The sequence below is a fragment of the Harmonia axyridis genome, chromosome 1 (assembly GCF_914767665.1).
Source record: "Harmonia axyridis chromosome 1, icHarAxyr1.1, whole genome shotgun sequence".
NCBI lineage: Eukaryota > Metazoa > Arthropoda > Insecta > Coleoptera > Coccinellidae > Harmonia > Harmonia axyridis.
In genome coordinates, this window is record NC_059501.1 from 67,435,628 (window position 1) to 67,451,215 (window position 15,588).

General features: G+C 35.7%; 1 protein-coding gene across 7 annotated transcripts in view; it reads left to right on the forward strand.

Moving 5' to 3' along the window:
* Window positions 1-15,588, forward strand: part of LOC123670744 (protein unc-13 homolog B) — a 637,597-nt gene that overhangs the window by 538,975 nt on the left and 83,034 nt on the right. For all 7 annotated transcript variants that reach the window (XM_045604288.1, XM_045604284.1, XM_045604282.1 and 4 more), the window contains one exon: window positions 1,134-1,254. In XM_045604288.1, the coding sequence (XP_045460244.1) occupies window positions 1,134-1,254 (121 nt within the window). The remainder of the gene's footprint in view (window positions 1-1,133; window positions 1,255-15,588) is intronic.

The window sequence follows — 15,588 nt, forward strand, 5'->3', positions numbered from 1 at the left end:
TTGAGTAAGCGTGCGTTGTCTGGAAACCGGGGTACGGTATTCACATTTCTGGTTTGGAAAAAGTGCAGAGGCGATTTTTGAAATATGTTAGTTTCAGACTTGATGGAATCTACCCGAACCGTGGTATAGCACATGAACGGTTGCTGTGCAGATTTAAGGTAGATAGTTTGGATAGGCCGATATGGGTCTAGTATTTCTTCAGAAAATTCTTTGCTCAGGGCTTGATTGCCCTTTCTTATTTTTTCTGATTAGTCTACATGTGCCCAGATTGCCAGTGAGTGTTGCGACTAACTTTTACATGTCTTTTCCGCGCATTAATGTACTTCCCTTCTCGCCTCTGTATCGGATATGTCAGAGCTACCTTTCTGTTCAGGATTTCTTTGATATTTTCGATAGTAGACCATCTGTTATAAAAAGGACTATTCTTGGATCATAGTCTGAATTAGATTACAAAATGTGTGTCGTTATTTCTAATTTTTTTTGTGTAATCATTTTCATGGCTCTCACTTGTCTCCGATTTTTTATTTTTCACATGGAATGTATTTAGTTTGATAAGGTTTCATTTATTGTATATTTTTTCTCATTCTGTAATTGGCTCAAGTTGTTGAATTGTGTAATAAAAAAATAAAAAAAATTTAATAAAAAACTGAATGCAACGTGCTGTAACGCTCAGAATGACAACTATAAGATGGGTAACGAAATTTTGGCTTATTTTTACTTATACTTTCATACTGTATTTTTTCCGCCAGTCAAAAATATGAATCGAATAGAAACAAGTTGTTCCAATAAAAATTCATGTAGGTAATAAGATTTAAAATATCAAAAACAAGACCTGGCGCGATTTAACATATCTCCGACTGGAAAAAAGATAGAAATCTAACTTTTTATACTGTATTGCTTGATCACTTTGTAATACACTAGTGTAGCTGGGAGGGGTTGGATTTATTATAAGATTTATTGAATGATTAATGAACTAAGAGGCAAAAGCTTGAACTCGGGGTCAGAGTTCTCCAGGAATCATTCTTCAAATGGAAGTCGCACACGTTATATTCGCCTCAAAGAAATCTATCATCTTCATGAAAAATGCAGAAAAGCTTTTTACCATCAAATAAATGACCTTCTTCAATTTGCAGGAGCCGCTGAGAAGAGCACCAAACATGGCGCCGAAGATAAGGCGATCAGCATCATAACGGCCATGAAAGACAGAATGAAACAGAGAGAGCGTGACAAACCGGAGATATTCGAACTTATCAGGTAACCTCATTTCCATTTTCCATTCCGAGTGTATTTCCAACATATAAGATGTTGATACTGTATATTTAGTTTCCAAAGACTGTATACATGATGAAAAGGTACAAGCCGAGATACTGCCTAATATTTATTTTTTTTCTTCAAATGTACTTGATTTTATCTCTCAGTATTGTGATGATTCTTTCGATTTTCTGTCGATACGGTATTTTGAAATATTTATTGAAACCCTTTTTTTTAAGAACTTTCAATTAAAACTTGCTGCCACTCTCAAAAATAGTTCTAAGCTATGAATATCTTACTGGTTGGTTTCTTGTTCGAGGCATGACACATAGTAAATGTCTTCAACCTTAGGAGTAATTGAATCACGATGATTTTGAACGTTTCAAGAGAATTTATGAAAATGGATGAAAACTTCTTGATATTTACCGATATTTGCCAAAAAAAAGTGAATGTGTTCCGCATTACTATACTAACTGAAGAAGAAACTGCAACGCCCAGAATGAGCTGTTTAAATTCAAATTTTGTTTTTTGTGCAACATAAATAGTATAGCAAGGAGTAAATGATTGAAATTTGAAGGAGAAAACGAAGGGTTTACATTTATTTTCAATAAATTTGTTAATAATGTCCGCGATTATCTATACACTCTCCAATACGTCTCGGCATTGATGCAATGAACTGGTCAATTTCTTCTTGAGGGATACTTACCCAATCTACCTGTACTTCATGTCTCAGAGCTGCCAAGTCCGAGAGTGCTGGGGTAAATTTTCAAGCCTTCTACCCATGATGTCCCAAACATGCTCTATGGGCGAAAGATCGGGGAATCTGGGCGGCCATGGCAAGAGATTCACATGGGTCGCTTCAAAAAAGTTCAATCTTACTCTGGCAACATGACAAATATTGAATTCTCGAGCCGGTTTAGGTAAGGGAGAACATACGGCTCCACTATGAAGGTAACGCATCGCTGTCATGGTACCTCGAATGAAGACTGAAGATGATCTACTTACGTGTGCAATATCACCCCATACCATAACGCCTACTGTCCGGTGTACATAACGCTCAACATCAAACTGAGGTTCACGTCTGTCTCCCCGACGTCGTCTAACCCTTCTTCGGCCATCATGTGCACCGAAGAAGAATCGAGATCAGAAAAAAGACCTGATGCCATTCCACATTCCAACGTTGACGTTCTCTGTACCACTGTAATCGTTGCCGGCTATGCTCAACCGTCAGAGGTAACACAATATGAGGTCGATAGTGCTGCAGTCCAAAATACCTCATCCGGCGGTGAACCGTTCGGACAGTTACAGGATGGCCTTGTTCTCCTAAGCACTCATCAGCCAAAGATCGAGTTGTCGCAAATCGGTCTCTAATGGCCATAAGTCTTAGACGTCGATCTTGAACTGAATTTGTGCCCCTTCGACGTCCGCTTGACAACATCTCATAACAGTAGGTAGTTGGATTTCTGTTCGTACGGTTAGCGATTTCTGGAAATGACAACTTCACCTCTCGTAGATCAATAATTCATTTTAAAGTCTGAAAATCGAGGTGTTAAGTTTTTGTCAGACAACACTGAATAAGAAGAAGAACGTAAAGATTTTTCAGAATTGCTGTATATTTCTAATATTGTCTGCATAAAATCACCTCTTTCTAAAATGACTAATTTGATTATTCTTATCTTTCATTATTATCAATCTTAACATTTTCCTGTTCTTTTATCCAAACAGTGGATGAGCCCGAATCAGAGATTCATTTTGAATATTCCTGCATTTGGAACGTCTAAATATTGAATCGCGACTTCCACTCGAGATTTGCTAACAGCATTCTTCCATTTTTCGTTCTTTCGTGAAGTGGACTCCCCATTATAGGAACAGCTACTGTTAATATTTCATATTCGTTCACAATTTTTTCATAAAGAATAAAAGTTTTTCATATCAACGAAAGTCTGATTCGGGCGACATTTAAGTATGAGCATCTTAGATGAGCATTTACTTCCAGAAATGCAAACAAAGTCCTGAAACATTTTCCACTGCGAACATCACTCATTTTCTTCGTTTGGATTACGTTCTCAAAGGCAAAGGAAATATATTTATTAAAACCGTCTTCTTATTGATCGATCAAAGAACTTGGGGGTGTTTGTCGATGAAGAAATGGAAGTTGGTTTATTGGCTCAATTCCGAATCCCATCAATTTTTCAGTGAACATCGCGGTGTTTGGTGAAATTATGTGTTTCCCTATTTGAAACCTTATAACCCAGATGCTTTAGGTTGAATCATGAATTAATTGGATGGAGAGTTTTTTTAAGGATTTTTTCGGTGAAACTGGAAAAGGATCGATGAAAACATGGGTAGAATGGTAGATTAGGTAGAATGGAAGGAAATGTGCCGACTTTAACGGTGGAAAAAATGTTCTAACTCGCGTTGATTTTCATTTCTTCGAGCAGAGGTTGTAGAAAGTAGTGACAAAAACATAAAACAATTTCAATGCGTTGTTGATGCGTGTTTCGTTTCATTTTTATTACTGACATAATTTCACTTGTGAAATGTCAAAAGATGACAGCCACAAAAGTAACAGCTGCCCAGATAGCGGAATATTCAATATGACACCATTTTTTTTTTGGAAAATCTACACCCATGGTTATTGTAAAGAGCCTCTTGGTATTGAGCAACGTAAGTCATAAGCAAAAGCAAAAAATTATTTTTCGAATGGCTGATTGTAATCGATTTTTCTCTGAACTTGTTATAGAGCCGAATATGAAGTATATCGTGGTCAATTTTTTCCATTGAGAATGCTTGGTGAAATTTGCCTAAAGAAAGTATAGTTTTTTCCATATCATAATTCGAATTAAAATTTCAAAATGTTCAAAAGCTCAATCCGTGCCTTTTTCAATATTGTTAGTTTTTTCAGAAAAAAAAACCACAAAATATTACGGTAGGTACACGAGGAAAGGGAACATTTCAACGAATGAATGCATACAACCAAATTTCAAAGGGAAGTTGAAAATATACCATACCTTTGAGAACGTTTTCGCATCTTTTCATGCCATTGAAAATTATAAGAGGGGAAAAAGAGAGCAAAAACAGCTTCTCGAGTTGCATTCGCATAAAAGCATACACGCAAGTCAACATGTTTGTGTCCCGAATTACATCCATTTTGCCAGTTTCCAACACGAATTGAATGAATGACACTGTGTGATACCGCCAATGAGTATATAATATGGATTGTATTGCTCGATATACAAGGGATTCAGATTAAACCTTAACATATTTCAGTATGTGATTCGGAGGTTGAAATATGAAAAACCTCATACTTATCTTACATAATAATTCTACAATTCACCCTTGGCGAGTTCGAGAATCTTAATTATAAAAAACCAAAAACCTGAATTTTTGATATCACCTTGTCAAAATAGAACAAACGGAACTGAAATTAATTTCAGTATAAGGTGGTTTTTGAAAGTTCGGATGAAGTCATAAAATGATTTCATTTTAAATAGCAACGTTATTTCACTTTCATTAAGAGAGATAAAATAAAAACTGAGGCATCTATATAATAAGGTTACATCTCCGAACATGAAATATGGAAGTTTTAGTTCGTTCGATTAAACTTGAACTTTCCAGAAGTTTACGAATTTGACTATTGAACTCATTTTCACTCCCTCGATACCACTCAAAAATTTATCTTCTGCCATCATGGTGCTGAAAAATGGTTTTTTCAACGTTATAGCCACTTCTATACACTATATTTCAAAAGTCTCGCACCCCCTTTATAGCAGAATTATGTGAAACTTTTTAAAGCCTTTCAAACTTCAATGTGAAATGTTATGGGAAACAGCTATAAAAACTTGAGATATAATTCTAATTTTTAATCTTCAGAGATTAATTCCACTAGATCAGGATATGGAAAAAAATAACTGTGAAAGAGACACACTACAATTCATTGGTATCCTGTGTTTCAACCCCTACTTCTTTACAACAGAAAGACAAATCGAGGCAACAGTAATAAGTTTTTGGGTTAGTTAGATCTGGAGTAATATATGAACTGAAATAAAGTATCTCTGAATCTACCCATGGGGCATGCACACTTTTTTCTGTAAGCGTCCAATTATGCACAAAAGACTGTTAAAAAAAAAGATCTCAAACAGATGTGCACCAATATCGCATCAGTCAAAGCTCTCTGTTGAGCTGGAAATGCCACCAGTTGCTTCATTGGAAGCAACTGAATAAAGGCAAAAAAGAATCTCTCCTGTTAAATCGAAGGTAATGCGAAGGCTGATGAACTCGCTGAGAAAAGCATCAAAGGAAAACCTATTGTTCCTGAACCCTTATGTGGTCTTGGAAAAAACCACTATCGGGCAGCCACTCAGCAATGAGGCTGCAAAATAAGTTATACCTCTGAAAAAAAAATTCAGAACTAAATCAGGAGAAAAGATCTTCTGTAATCTATTGAGTGAACATATGGAATTCAAAGGCTCTATGAATCGAATAAAAAAGCTGCTAAACATAATATTAGTTCAAATATCTAGGCTTACCTGCCTCAAAAACGTACACTTGGGTTAGCCAGATCTTTATCCCAACGATGTGATTGTGAAAGCTCCAAAGGAAATTATTAGATTTATAACATGATCGAGGATCTCTTTGGGAATTGAGTGAGTGTGGGCGAAGTAGATCAAATTGTCGCAGTTCTGAAAAGCTCTATTTTAAGCCTCTATCGGTATCAGCAATAATGTTAGCAGGGTGGATTATACCCATTGAAAATTACCCTTAATGGGTAATTCGATTTATGATCCATTGGATTCATATTAGGTGAATGACATTATGACATTAACGAGTTAATGCTTTGAAGGTGCTTAATGTTTTGGAGGTGATACACTACTGGTATATTCATAAGTGGAGTTGTTCTATCGAACATTATGCCTCCTCAAAGCATTTGGGTTTTACAACTCTTCCATCTCGAGTATCTTTCCCTCTCCTTTTCTTCATATTCGATAACCTAATCTGTGTTTCGTCACCAAAGATCGAATTCTTCGAAAATCTTAGAATTGGGAGTTGATCATTTCTTCCTCACTACCAACACAGTTTGGAGAGGAAGTGTGAAAAAAGAACTCCTATAGACCTTTGGCTAGCAATATACTTATTCCAAAATTTTTCCTCATATTGTCGCAGTGGAAAATACAAGGTGATACAATACGTTTTCTGGAACTGATATCTCAGTGCCGGTATACTAACTGATATTTTTCTATATATATATATATATATATATATATATATATATATATATATATATATATATATAATGCATCTTCTCGTATCATATTGACACGAGGACGTTTATTTCGAGGTCTTCTTTAAACTTCAATCGAAATATATCTGAGAATATTCAACTTCAACCAAATCTTCAGATTCATAGAAAATTCAGGCGAAACATCGAAAAAAAAAATAATAATACTCACGTGAAGTCAAGAGGTTTGGAGCGTTCATTCATGCTCATATTGGGTACTAAGATACCACAGAACTGCATATAGGTATATGTCATCTTCGAGAGTGGCATTGAAGCATAATCTCCTAACTTGAAGTCATTGTTTCTCTCATTTTCTCGCTTTTGAGAAGTAAAACAAGACAACAAAGTAACAACAAAGAATGTATGGACCTCAGTATTGAAAAGATCTTAACTACGTCTTAATTACAAGTTTTTCACTACGGTATTGAATTTCGTCTTCAATTAGAGTGTTAATTACTCGAAACGTCTTCGAATATCAAGCCTTCGTCTTCAATTCTAGTTTCGGTCGTCTCGTCTTTAATTCGTTCGCGACTCGTCTTATCTTAGTCCGCGAACCGTCTTCTCGTCGTACCGAACTTACTCCTATCTCGTCTTAGACTCAACTCAAACTTAACCCGACTTAGACTATATTCAAACTGTCTCTCGACTCAAACTTACTCTTTCCTGGCTATCGACTTCCCTTCTTCCGGCTTGGCCACACCCTTAGCGCCACTCCGATATTGGGGGACAGTACCAAGTACCACCCCTAGTCCAATAAGAGTTTTGCCGTTCTGCCCACTCAAAGCTCTTCGCGGATTCCTGGAAATCTTATCAGCCATGGATCATGGAATATTCTCGAAGGACAATCAGATGATACTCAAATGTGACACATCCGGTACCATCGTCTCGTTTTCCAGCTTTCCCAACACCAGTAAATATCCGAAGATTTACAATCGAGTAATCGACCTGACATGTCTTCGACATCTCGAAGAATTAACACTTTCCTTTTTACGTTATGTACAATAGCAATTCGTTCCCTGTAAATCCATTGAAACTGTCATGCCCTCGACACTTGAAGAAAGTAATAAGTCTGCAAGCATCCTGTGACCATGTCAATTATTTACAGGGAACAATGACTGGATCCTACAGTTTAACCTATTTTTTGTTACATAATTGGTTATAGAAATATTTTTTTTCTTTAGTTGAAAAACAACCCATCTGAAAGATCAATTGAAGCAGTATGTATTAATTAGCCATGAGATGTTCACAAATTTCGTTACTTCCATTATCTCTTCGGAATATGTTAACCCATCTCAGAGAAAATAACATACGAAAACAGCCAGTTCGCATGTGGAACCATTAAATATAAACGAAACATAATTATTCCAGCTACCTCGTTGAGTAAAACGCTCCTACCATATAACAGCGATACTGAAGTTGGGTTTCGAATAAGTGCCCCAATTTAAATCTAGTTAATTAACCGTGATGCAGCCAGAAATATTTACTCTGCTAACGAACGAATGGCTCCATAGGTGGTGAAAATGAACATGCAGTTGCTCTCTCGAACGTATTCACAAGGTAGCTACAGGCGATTTGGTTTCATGTTCGATGGAGTGGGTGGTAGCTTCCAATACTGTATTTAGGAAATTCGAAAGAATCATCAGAATGTTCATAATTGATATAATGAACATAAAAAGGTTTATCTCGGCTGTGCCACTTAATCCAAGAAAGAAGTGTATATAACATTGAATGTTTTTTTTTCAAATTTTATTTGTGCTTTGTGTTAGTTATTCTAGAACTGTATTATTTCACTGTTTTTCGATGGTTAACTAATGATAACTTTTATGAACTCCTATGTCTATTCTTTAATCAATATGGATATGCAGGTACCTAATTCCATATGATAGCAGGCCATATAGAAAGGCACTGATTTTTGCTATTTTATACTTACATGATTTAGTCTTCTAAACACAATATGAATAGGAAACTTTGGCATACATTACTTAATACTTCAACACAATATCATAAAAGAAGTTTCAAAAGCTTTTTTCATTAGCGCGGATGTTGTGGAGAAAAACACCCAATATACCTTCAAAACCTTCACCCATTATGACATGAAAAAAAAATTGAGCGCATAACTTAGCTTATTATGATAAGAAAATGCTCGCGAAAGCATTTTTCTGTAAAATAAATGATTCTGAAACTATTCAAAAAAAAAATAATTTTTTTTCAATCCCGAATACCTGTATCTCGAAAATGGCGCACCCTATAGAGTTGAATATTCTCCTTTCGATATATTCAATTTGTTCAATTATATTTCGATATGAAACCATGAAAGAGAATTGATTTGGTGGAAACCGCAACCCCATTAATTGAATTGAACTAGTTTCAAGCAATAAGAGAAAATTGGAAAATGACGTGAAAATTCTCATAACTCTTTTATTACATTATTATATTACTGGAGCTACAAACCACAAAAACATTTTTGAGGCAATTTCTTCAGTAAATAATTGTTGGCACGAAATCGTAGAGGAAAACAAATCAGATCAATTAATCAAGAATTTGTAACGTTACAATTGCCCATGAGACTCTAAAGACTAATTTCTAGGGGTGGTTTGGCTTATTTGGCAACAAAACTCCTACCCAGGTTTTTACAAATTTAATAAAATTAAAATATACAATGATCGATCCTTTTCACTCTAAACAAATAATAAAATAGAAACTTAACTTAAAACGATTTTAAAGGAGTTACTCTGCTACTATGTTGGAACCTCTTCTGTAAATTATCTTCAGCCTTCTGAACACCAGTTCTTATCAGGAAGCTATAGTACTCCAATCCTCATTCAACGAAGTTGATGTGATAATGCCAGGTATTTCGCAGGTATTCTTTCAGATTCAGGAACTTAAGTGGTCTTACATACGTACTATCCCAAATTCTGTATCTCAAGGAAGGTTTCTTTGTTCCAATCCCACGGGAGGTTTTGTTTGTTCAAATCCCACGGGAGGTGCGAGAATCCCGACACAATTCTCGCCGATAAATAAGATTCCGAGTCTCAAATTAAATTAATAATGACTGAAATCTATATCTTAGGTACGTATTCTTGCTGAAGTCTCAATAATCATTGAAAATCTTTCAGAAGATTCTCTCCAGACCCGCGCATCTGCGTTCCGACCGATGGTACACGATATGATACGATTAATTGACAAATTACTGCGTCTTCAAAAATTCCAGTAGTGTAACATGGAATGAAGCGTGCAGAATCGTTGCAAATTAATTCAAACAAGTAGGATTCATTGTTGTGATCATTCACTTCCTATTGCGCTTAATTTTGAAGTTATAATAAGAACCTGTGTTTATCAAATGTAAAAATTTTCGAAACAAAAATAAGTCGCTTTTTTTCTCTATAGAAATGATCAAAAGTTTAAGATTCTCATGACGAAACAACCTTGTGCCTATCTATTACATTCTGTGAACATCATTTGAATATAGGTGGCCATCAAGGACTCCGGATTCAACACCATCAGATTTTTTCCTGGTCACATTCAAAACCAACATTTATCATTTTGAAAATGTTGAAAAAATCTAACGATGTTTCATTCGGAGACCGAATATTTTAATTATCTTAGGATTATAGATTATCAAAGCTAAGCACTTGGTTGATTTGTCGATTATAACTGAAACTTCTGATGTTTTTATTCTTTGCTGTAGAAATTTTTATGGTTGAAATCTGAAAAAAATACAAGTTCGTATTATAACTTCAAAATTAATTCCAGTAAAAAACAAATGATTACGGATTCTACTAAAAATAAGTGCGTCCAGAATTTTTATGTTTTTTGTTGATAGGACCAGTAATGAAGAAGTTATGAAAACTTTCTATTTTCAAATTTTCTCTTATAACTTGAAAACAGTTGAATTTATGAGGTTACGGTTTTCAACATTTTAAGTAATTAATTAATTCTCCCTAAAATCGAGCCCGAAAATGTGGCATATTTTTTTTTTTTTTTGCTCAAAGGGATTCATCACCTCATTAGACAACGAATTTGGGACACACGATATATTCCTTACCCCAATCCCGGCGTGTTGCGAAAGCTCGAAGTGATTTTAATGCTTTTCACTAGTGAAAGACGAAAACGCCTGGATAATACGTCAGAGAAAGTTTGAGCATTAACATAAATAAAAACGATGACAGATCAAGGGCGTATATCTTTTTTTTTCTTTTGAATCGAAAAAAAATTTTTGACGATAACGTTTATATCTGTAATGTGAGAAGAATAAGTTTGATAACGAAAATAAAAATAGGTACAATTTCCAATAGAGTAATAATATCATACGATATTAATTATTTCATTTGTTTTGATAACGAAGTTTGAACCAAATTACTCTATTTTTTTTTCTGATTACCAATTCGGTTGTTCTTACCTTATACTGGTTGCTCCTAAATTAGAGCTACAGATGAAAATGAAAGATTCCTTGGATAATTTAAAGAATAAAAAGTCCCATTAATAGGAAGACCGAAAACGCTTTGTTTTCGAGACAAAGGTTGTCGTACTTTTTAGTGATGCTTATATCAGTTTAACAAATCTTCATCAATCCTTGTTATGAATACCAAAACTGTTATAAATACCAAAACTAATAATTCATTCATTGATTACAACTTACAAGTTGGATCTTGGTAATAATTTGGATTTTCCTGAGGATTAATAGAGAGCTGTTTGAAATTTTTCCTCGAAAACGATAGCAGATACGACAAAACTGTAACAAACCAGAAAGTGTAGTACTGGAAAATAGTTCTGGAGGAAGGAAGCACGTTCCTTTCCACGAAAAATATCACCCTGTAGATTTGCATCCAAAATTAGCATAGCTATCACATGATGAAAACTTTAAATTGTAATATCTATGGGCAATTCAAATTGAACATCTTGTGAAGGGAAGGTTATAAGAGATAAAACAAGAACTTCAAATCTTGTATCTCAAAAACAAAGTGTTTGGTGACTCATATTATAGGAGTTTTTCTAAAAACGGTCCGAGAAATCTGTCATTTTCATATGTACCTCCAATTTAGGAACACCGTGTAGATATAGTCGATTCAAAACTGATGTCTTGACAAATAAATTGCAATCTGATTTAAACACAATAAATTGTACAACACATCGTAGAGAGTTTTTCTATGCGAATCACTGAGTACAGTTCTTTGATAACTACAGTATTGAAATTTTTTGGCTAGAATGATACAAAAAACCGAAAACAACGGGTAAGTGTATACCGATGACGAATGCAAAAATCACAGATTGCAAATAAGAGGCCGACAAAGCGGATAGATGAAGGAAAATAATAAACCTCGGACATAGAATTGGTCGTAGTGCAATAAAAGTAGATACTCATCTTGAAAGCGATAATAAACTCATAAACCGTAAAACGGTCCGATTTTTTAACTCCATGTGATTTCAAAGGAACGTAGAATGATTATTGGTTCATTTTATTCAAACATTTTTTCATTCTTAGTCTTTACGAGAATTTTCTGAATTCGAGAATTTTATATTTTGGAAATCTTGAGGGAGTAATTACCCCCAGTACCCCCCTCCTCATTTCTACGCCCTTATGAAGGATCACACTTAAAGATATCTTAATATCTGAAACGCAAAATTCTATCATTAGTTGAATCATTTTGAAGAGTTGTCATAGCAGATAGGCAATCCTCTTCCAAAACTGGTAGCAGGAGTCGGCGAATATATCATCAACTAAAGAGAGAATGTTTCATAATCCACAAAGATAAGCTACATCGGTTGGCACGGATGAAATATCGTTTGATAAATTAATTTCGCTAAGACCAGGCTCTCCAAATGAAGCTAATCCGCCCACATTTTATGCTGCTGCAGATGAATTCCGGGCCAAATTATCATTCCTCCTCCCAATAAAACTAACGAATCTGAATGAAAATGCTCCAAACGCTACACACCACAAAACTCCGGAGATCCGAATTGCGTTCGATTCGAATAAGCGCAACAACATATTAAAATTATTACCGCTGTTGAATGGCGTATACCACGTTTGGGTGGCTCCTGGCGATATTTTCTCGGTCGCTATTGTTCTACCATTTCGTATATTGTTTTTTAATTATACGCCCGTTTTATACAACCAATTTCTGATGTCCTTTTTTTTTCGGGCATTCTCCATGTTTATCACGCTCGACTTCAATGCGCCCTTTTTTGTGATTTTCCGAAACAGTTTCGGTGACAACTGACAAAACGAATGGTCCGAATGCTTATTTAGACGTGAATCATGAAACATTAAAAAACATGAATTCAAAAAATGAGGAAAGCGTGAAATCAGCAGATTAGGAGGGATCGTACATCCATGCCACAATTGGTTCCTTGGAGACTAAAAACCTTGATAAAGGTATTCATATATGAATGAATGTCAGTGTTTTCCATCCGTTTTGTTCGATTTTTCGCTTGAATTTTCTATTATTCTGAAAATGCGATCAATAGAGAAATGTTTAATATAAGGTGTACAACTTTGCTTCCGCCGTTTTGCAATAGGTGGCTGTAGCGATAGGTGGTAGTCGAAATAAATAGATCGTAGATATAATGCAATAAGCTTAGGTATTTGTTAATATAACACCATCGAAATATTTTAGTCGATTTGTGTCTGCATCTTAAAGCTATTCTCGATTAAACATGTCAGCTTGCGATCCAAATTCTAGTCATTTACTGGAGGTTGTAATTTTCTGCTTTGATATATATAAATCTGCAGCTGAGGCTCATCGAGTGCTCTCAAATTCCTATGGTGAGGCCGCTATTAGTGAAAGAACGTGCCGAGAGTGGTTTCAACGCTCCAAGAACGGTGATTTTGACGTCGGAGACGAGCATGGCAATTCTTGATCCAAAAGACTCGTTTCAAACGCAACAAGAATTGGCAGAATCATTGGGAGTCATGCATCAAGCCATTTCAAAACGCTTGAAAGTCATGGAAATGATTCAGAAATAAGGAAATTGGGTGCCGTACGAGTTGAAGCCGAGAGATGCTTGTGAACATCTGCTTACTTGGCAAAAACGAAAGGAATTCTGGATCGCATTGTGACTGAAGACGAACAATGGGTTCATTATGATAATCCTAAACGCAGAAAATCATGGAGATATCTCGGCCATGCTTCGATGTCGACGGCCAAACCGAATATTCACGGTTCCAAGGTCATGCTCAGTTTTTGGTTTGGCCAGCTTGTCGTAGAGTATTATGAATTGTTAAAACCGACTGAAACAATCACAGGCAATCGTTATCGAACGCAATTAGTGCGTTTCAGTCGAGCATTGAAAGACAAACGGCCGAAATACAACGAGAGACATGATGAAGTGATTTTACAGCATGACAATGCTCGACCCCATGTTGCGAAAGTGATCAAGGCATAATTGGAAACGATGAAATGGAAAGTTCTACCCCACCCGTCGTATTCTCCATACATTGTCCCTTCGGATTATCACTTGTTTCGATAAATGGCACACGGCCTAGCTGACGATTCCGGCCTTATGAAGAAGTGAAACATTGGATCGATTCGTGGATCACTTCAAAAGATGAGCAGTTTTTTCAACACAGGATTCATACACTGCCCGAAAGATGGGAGAATGTAGTGGCCAGCAATAGACAACACTTTGAATCATAAACGTACAACCAGTTTTTTACAATTAAGCCTCAAATTTTGTAAAAAAGGGCGGAAGCAAAGTTGTACGCCTCTGTATATTATCCAAAGAATCCACGAAAAATCATGAATTTTTCAAATTCCCATTCGGCTTCAACAATATATTCAACTTCCATTCATTTTCTCCGTATAAGTTTTGATAAGCATACTGCAATTTAATTCATAGTGTTCTTCCCCTTCGACTCTGTCATATCACGTAAGGTTCAACCAGTCAGAATGATGTTGAATTATTCGTTCTCACATGAAAAAGTACCCCATAATAATTCATCGATGTTTCGTTAGTGCTCGCAGTAATTTCAAATTCGCCCGAACATCCATAAATCCTGATGAACTGTATGCGAAACCAGAGCAGAATCATCGATCTTGACTGTGTGCCAAAAATAATTTATGTTCCCGATGGCTATATTCAAATCCACCGTTCGACGTTCATGAAATCATTCCGTCGTTCCCTCTCATCGTTCGTCGGATGGAATGCGTTCAGGAGTTTCAGAAATATCGGATTTTATGAAGAAGCTAAACACGAAATAGTAGGATGAACACCTCGTAAATTCACTGTGTTGTTCCGAATAGTCCAGTAGATAAATACATTTTACCTGGAAAACATTCCGAACTTAATGAAACTTCTACAGGTTGTTCGGGGGTGCTGTGGCATGACTTTGTCAAGTTATCTAACACGAGGACCTTGTGTTTACTTGAGGGCGGCCGAAGAACCTCAACATTTTCGGACTTTGTTCAGTTTTTTGTTTATAACTTCTAAACTTAGTAGTTTTCGACCGAAAGGTTCATTTTCAAAGTTGTAGACCATTAAATTCTCTACAATTTTGTGTCCACAGATTTTCTCATAAACCTAATATCAATCAAGATACAGCCGATCAAAATAAAAATCCAGTGACAAAGCAAAAAAAAAGGGGCCTGCTGGAAAAAATTCCGAACTTGATGAAACTTCTACTGGTTGTTTGGGGGTGCTGTGGGATGATTCTGTCAAGTAATCCAACACGAGGAACCTTTGCTTACTGGAGGAGGGGCTGAAGAACCTCAACATTTTCGGAATTTTTTTAGTCTTTTGCTTATAACTTTCAACTTAATTAGTTTTCGACCGAAATGTTCATCTTCAAAGTTGTAGATAATTGAATTTCTTATAATTTTGTCACCAGAAAATTTTTCTAAAACTTCTATCAACCGAGATACAGCCAATCAAAATTAAAGGAATTTTCTCAAAATGTCAAAAAATGGCAAAAAACAAAGGTTTTGACCCTCTAACTGAGAAATACCAGACGTTCAATGGTGATTATAGAAACAACTCCTCAATATCGACATATTGAACAAAGGGAGGTGGAAGGGGGAGGAAGCTTTGACTAAAAGCGTATGTTTATGTGAAGAGTAGAT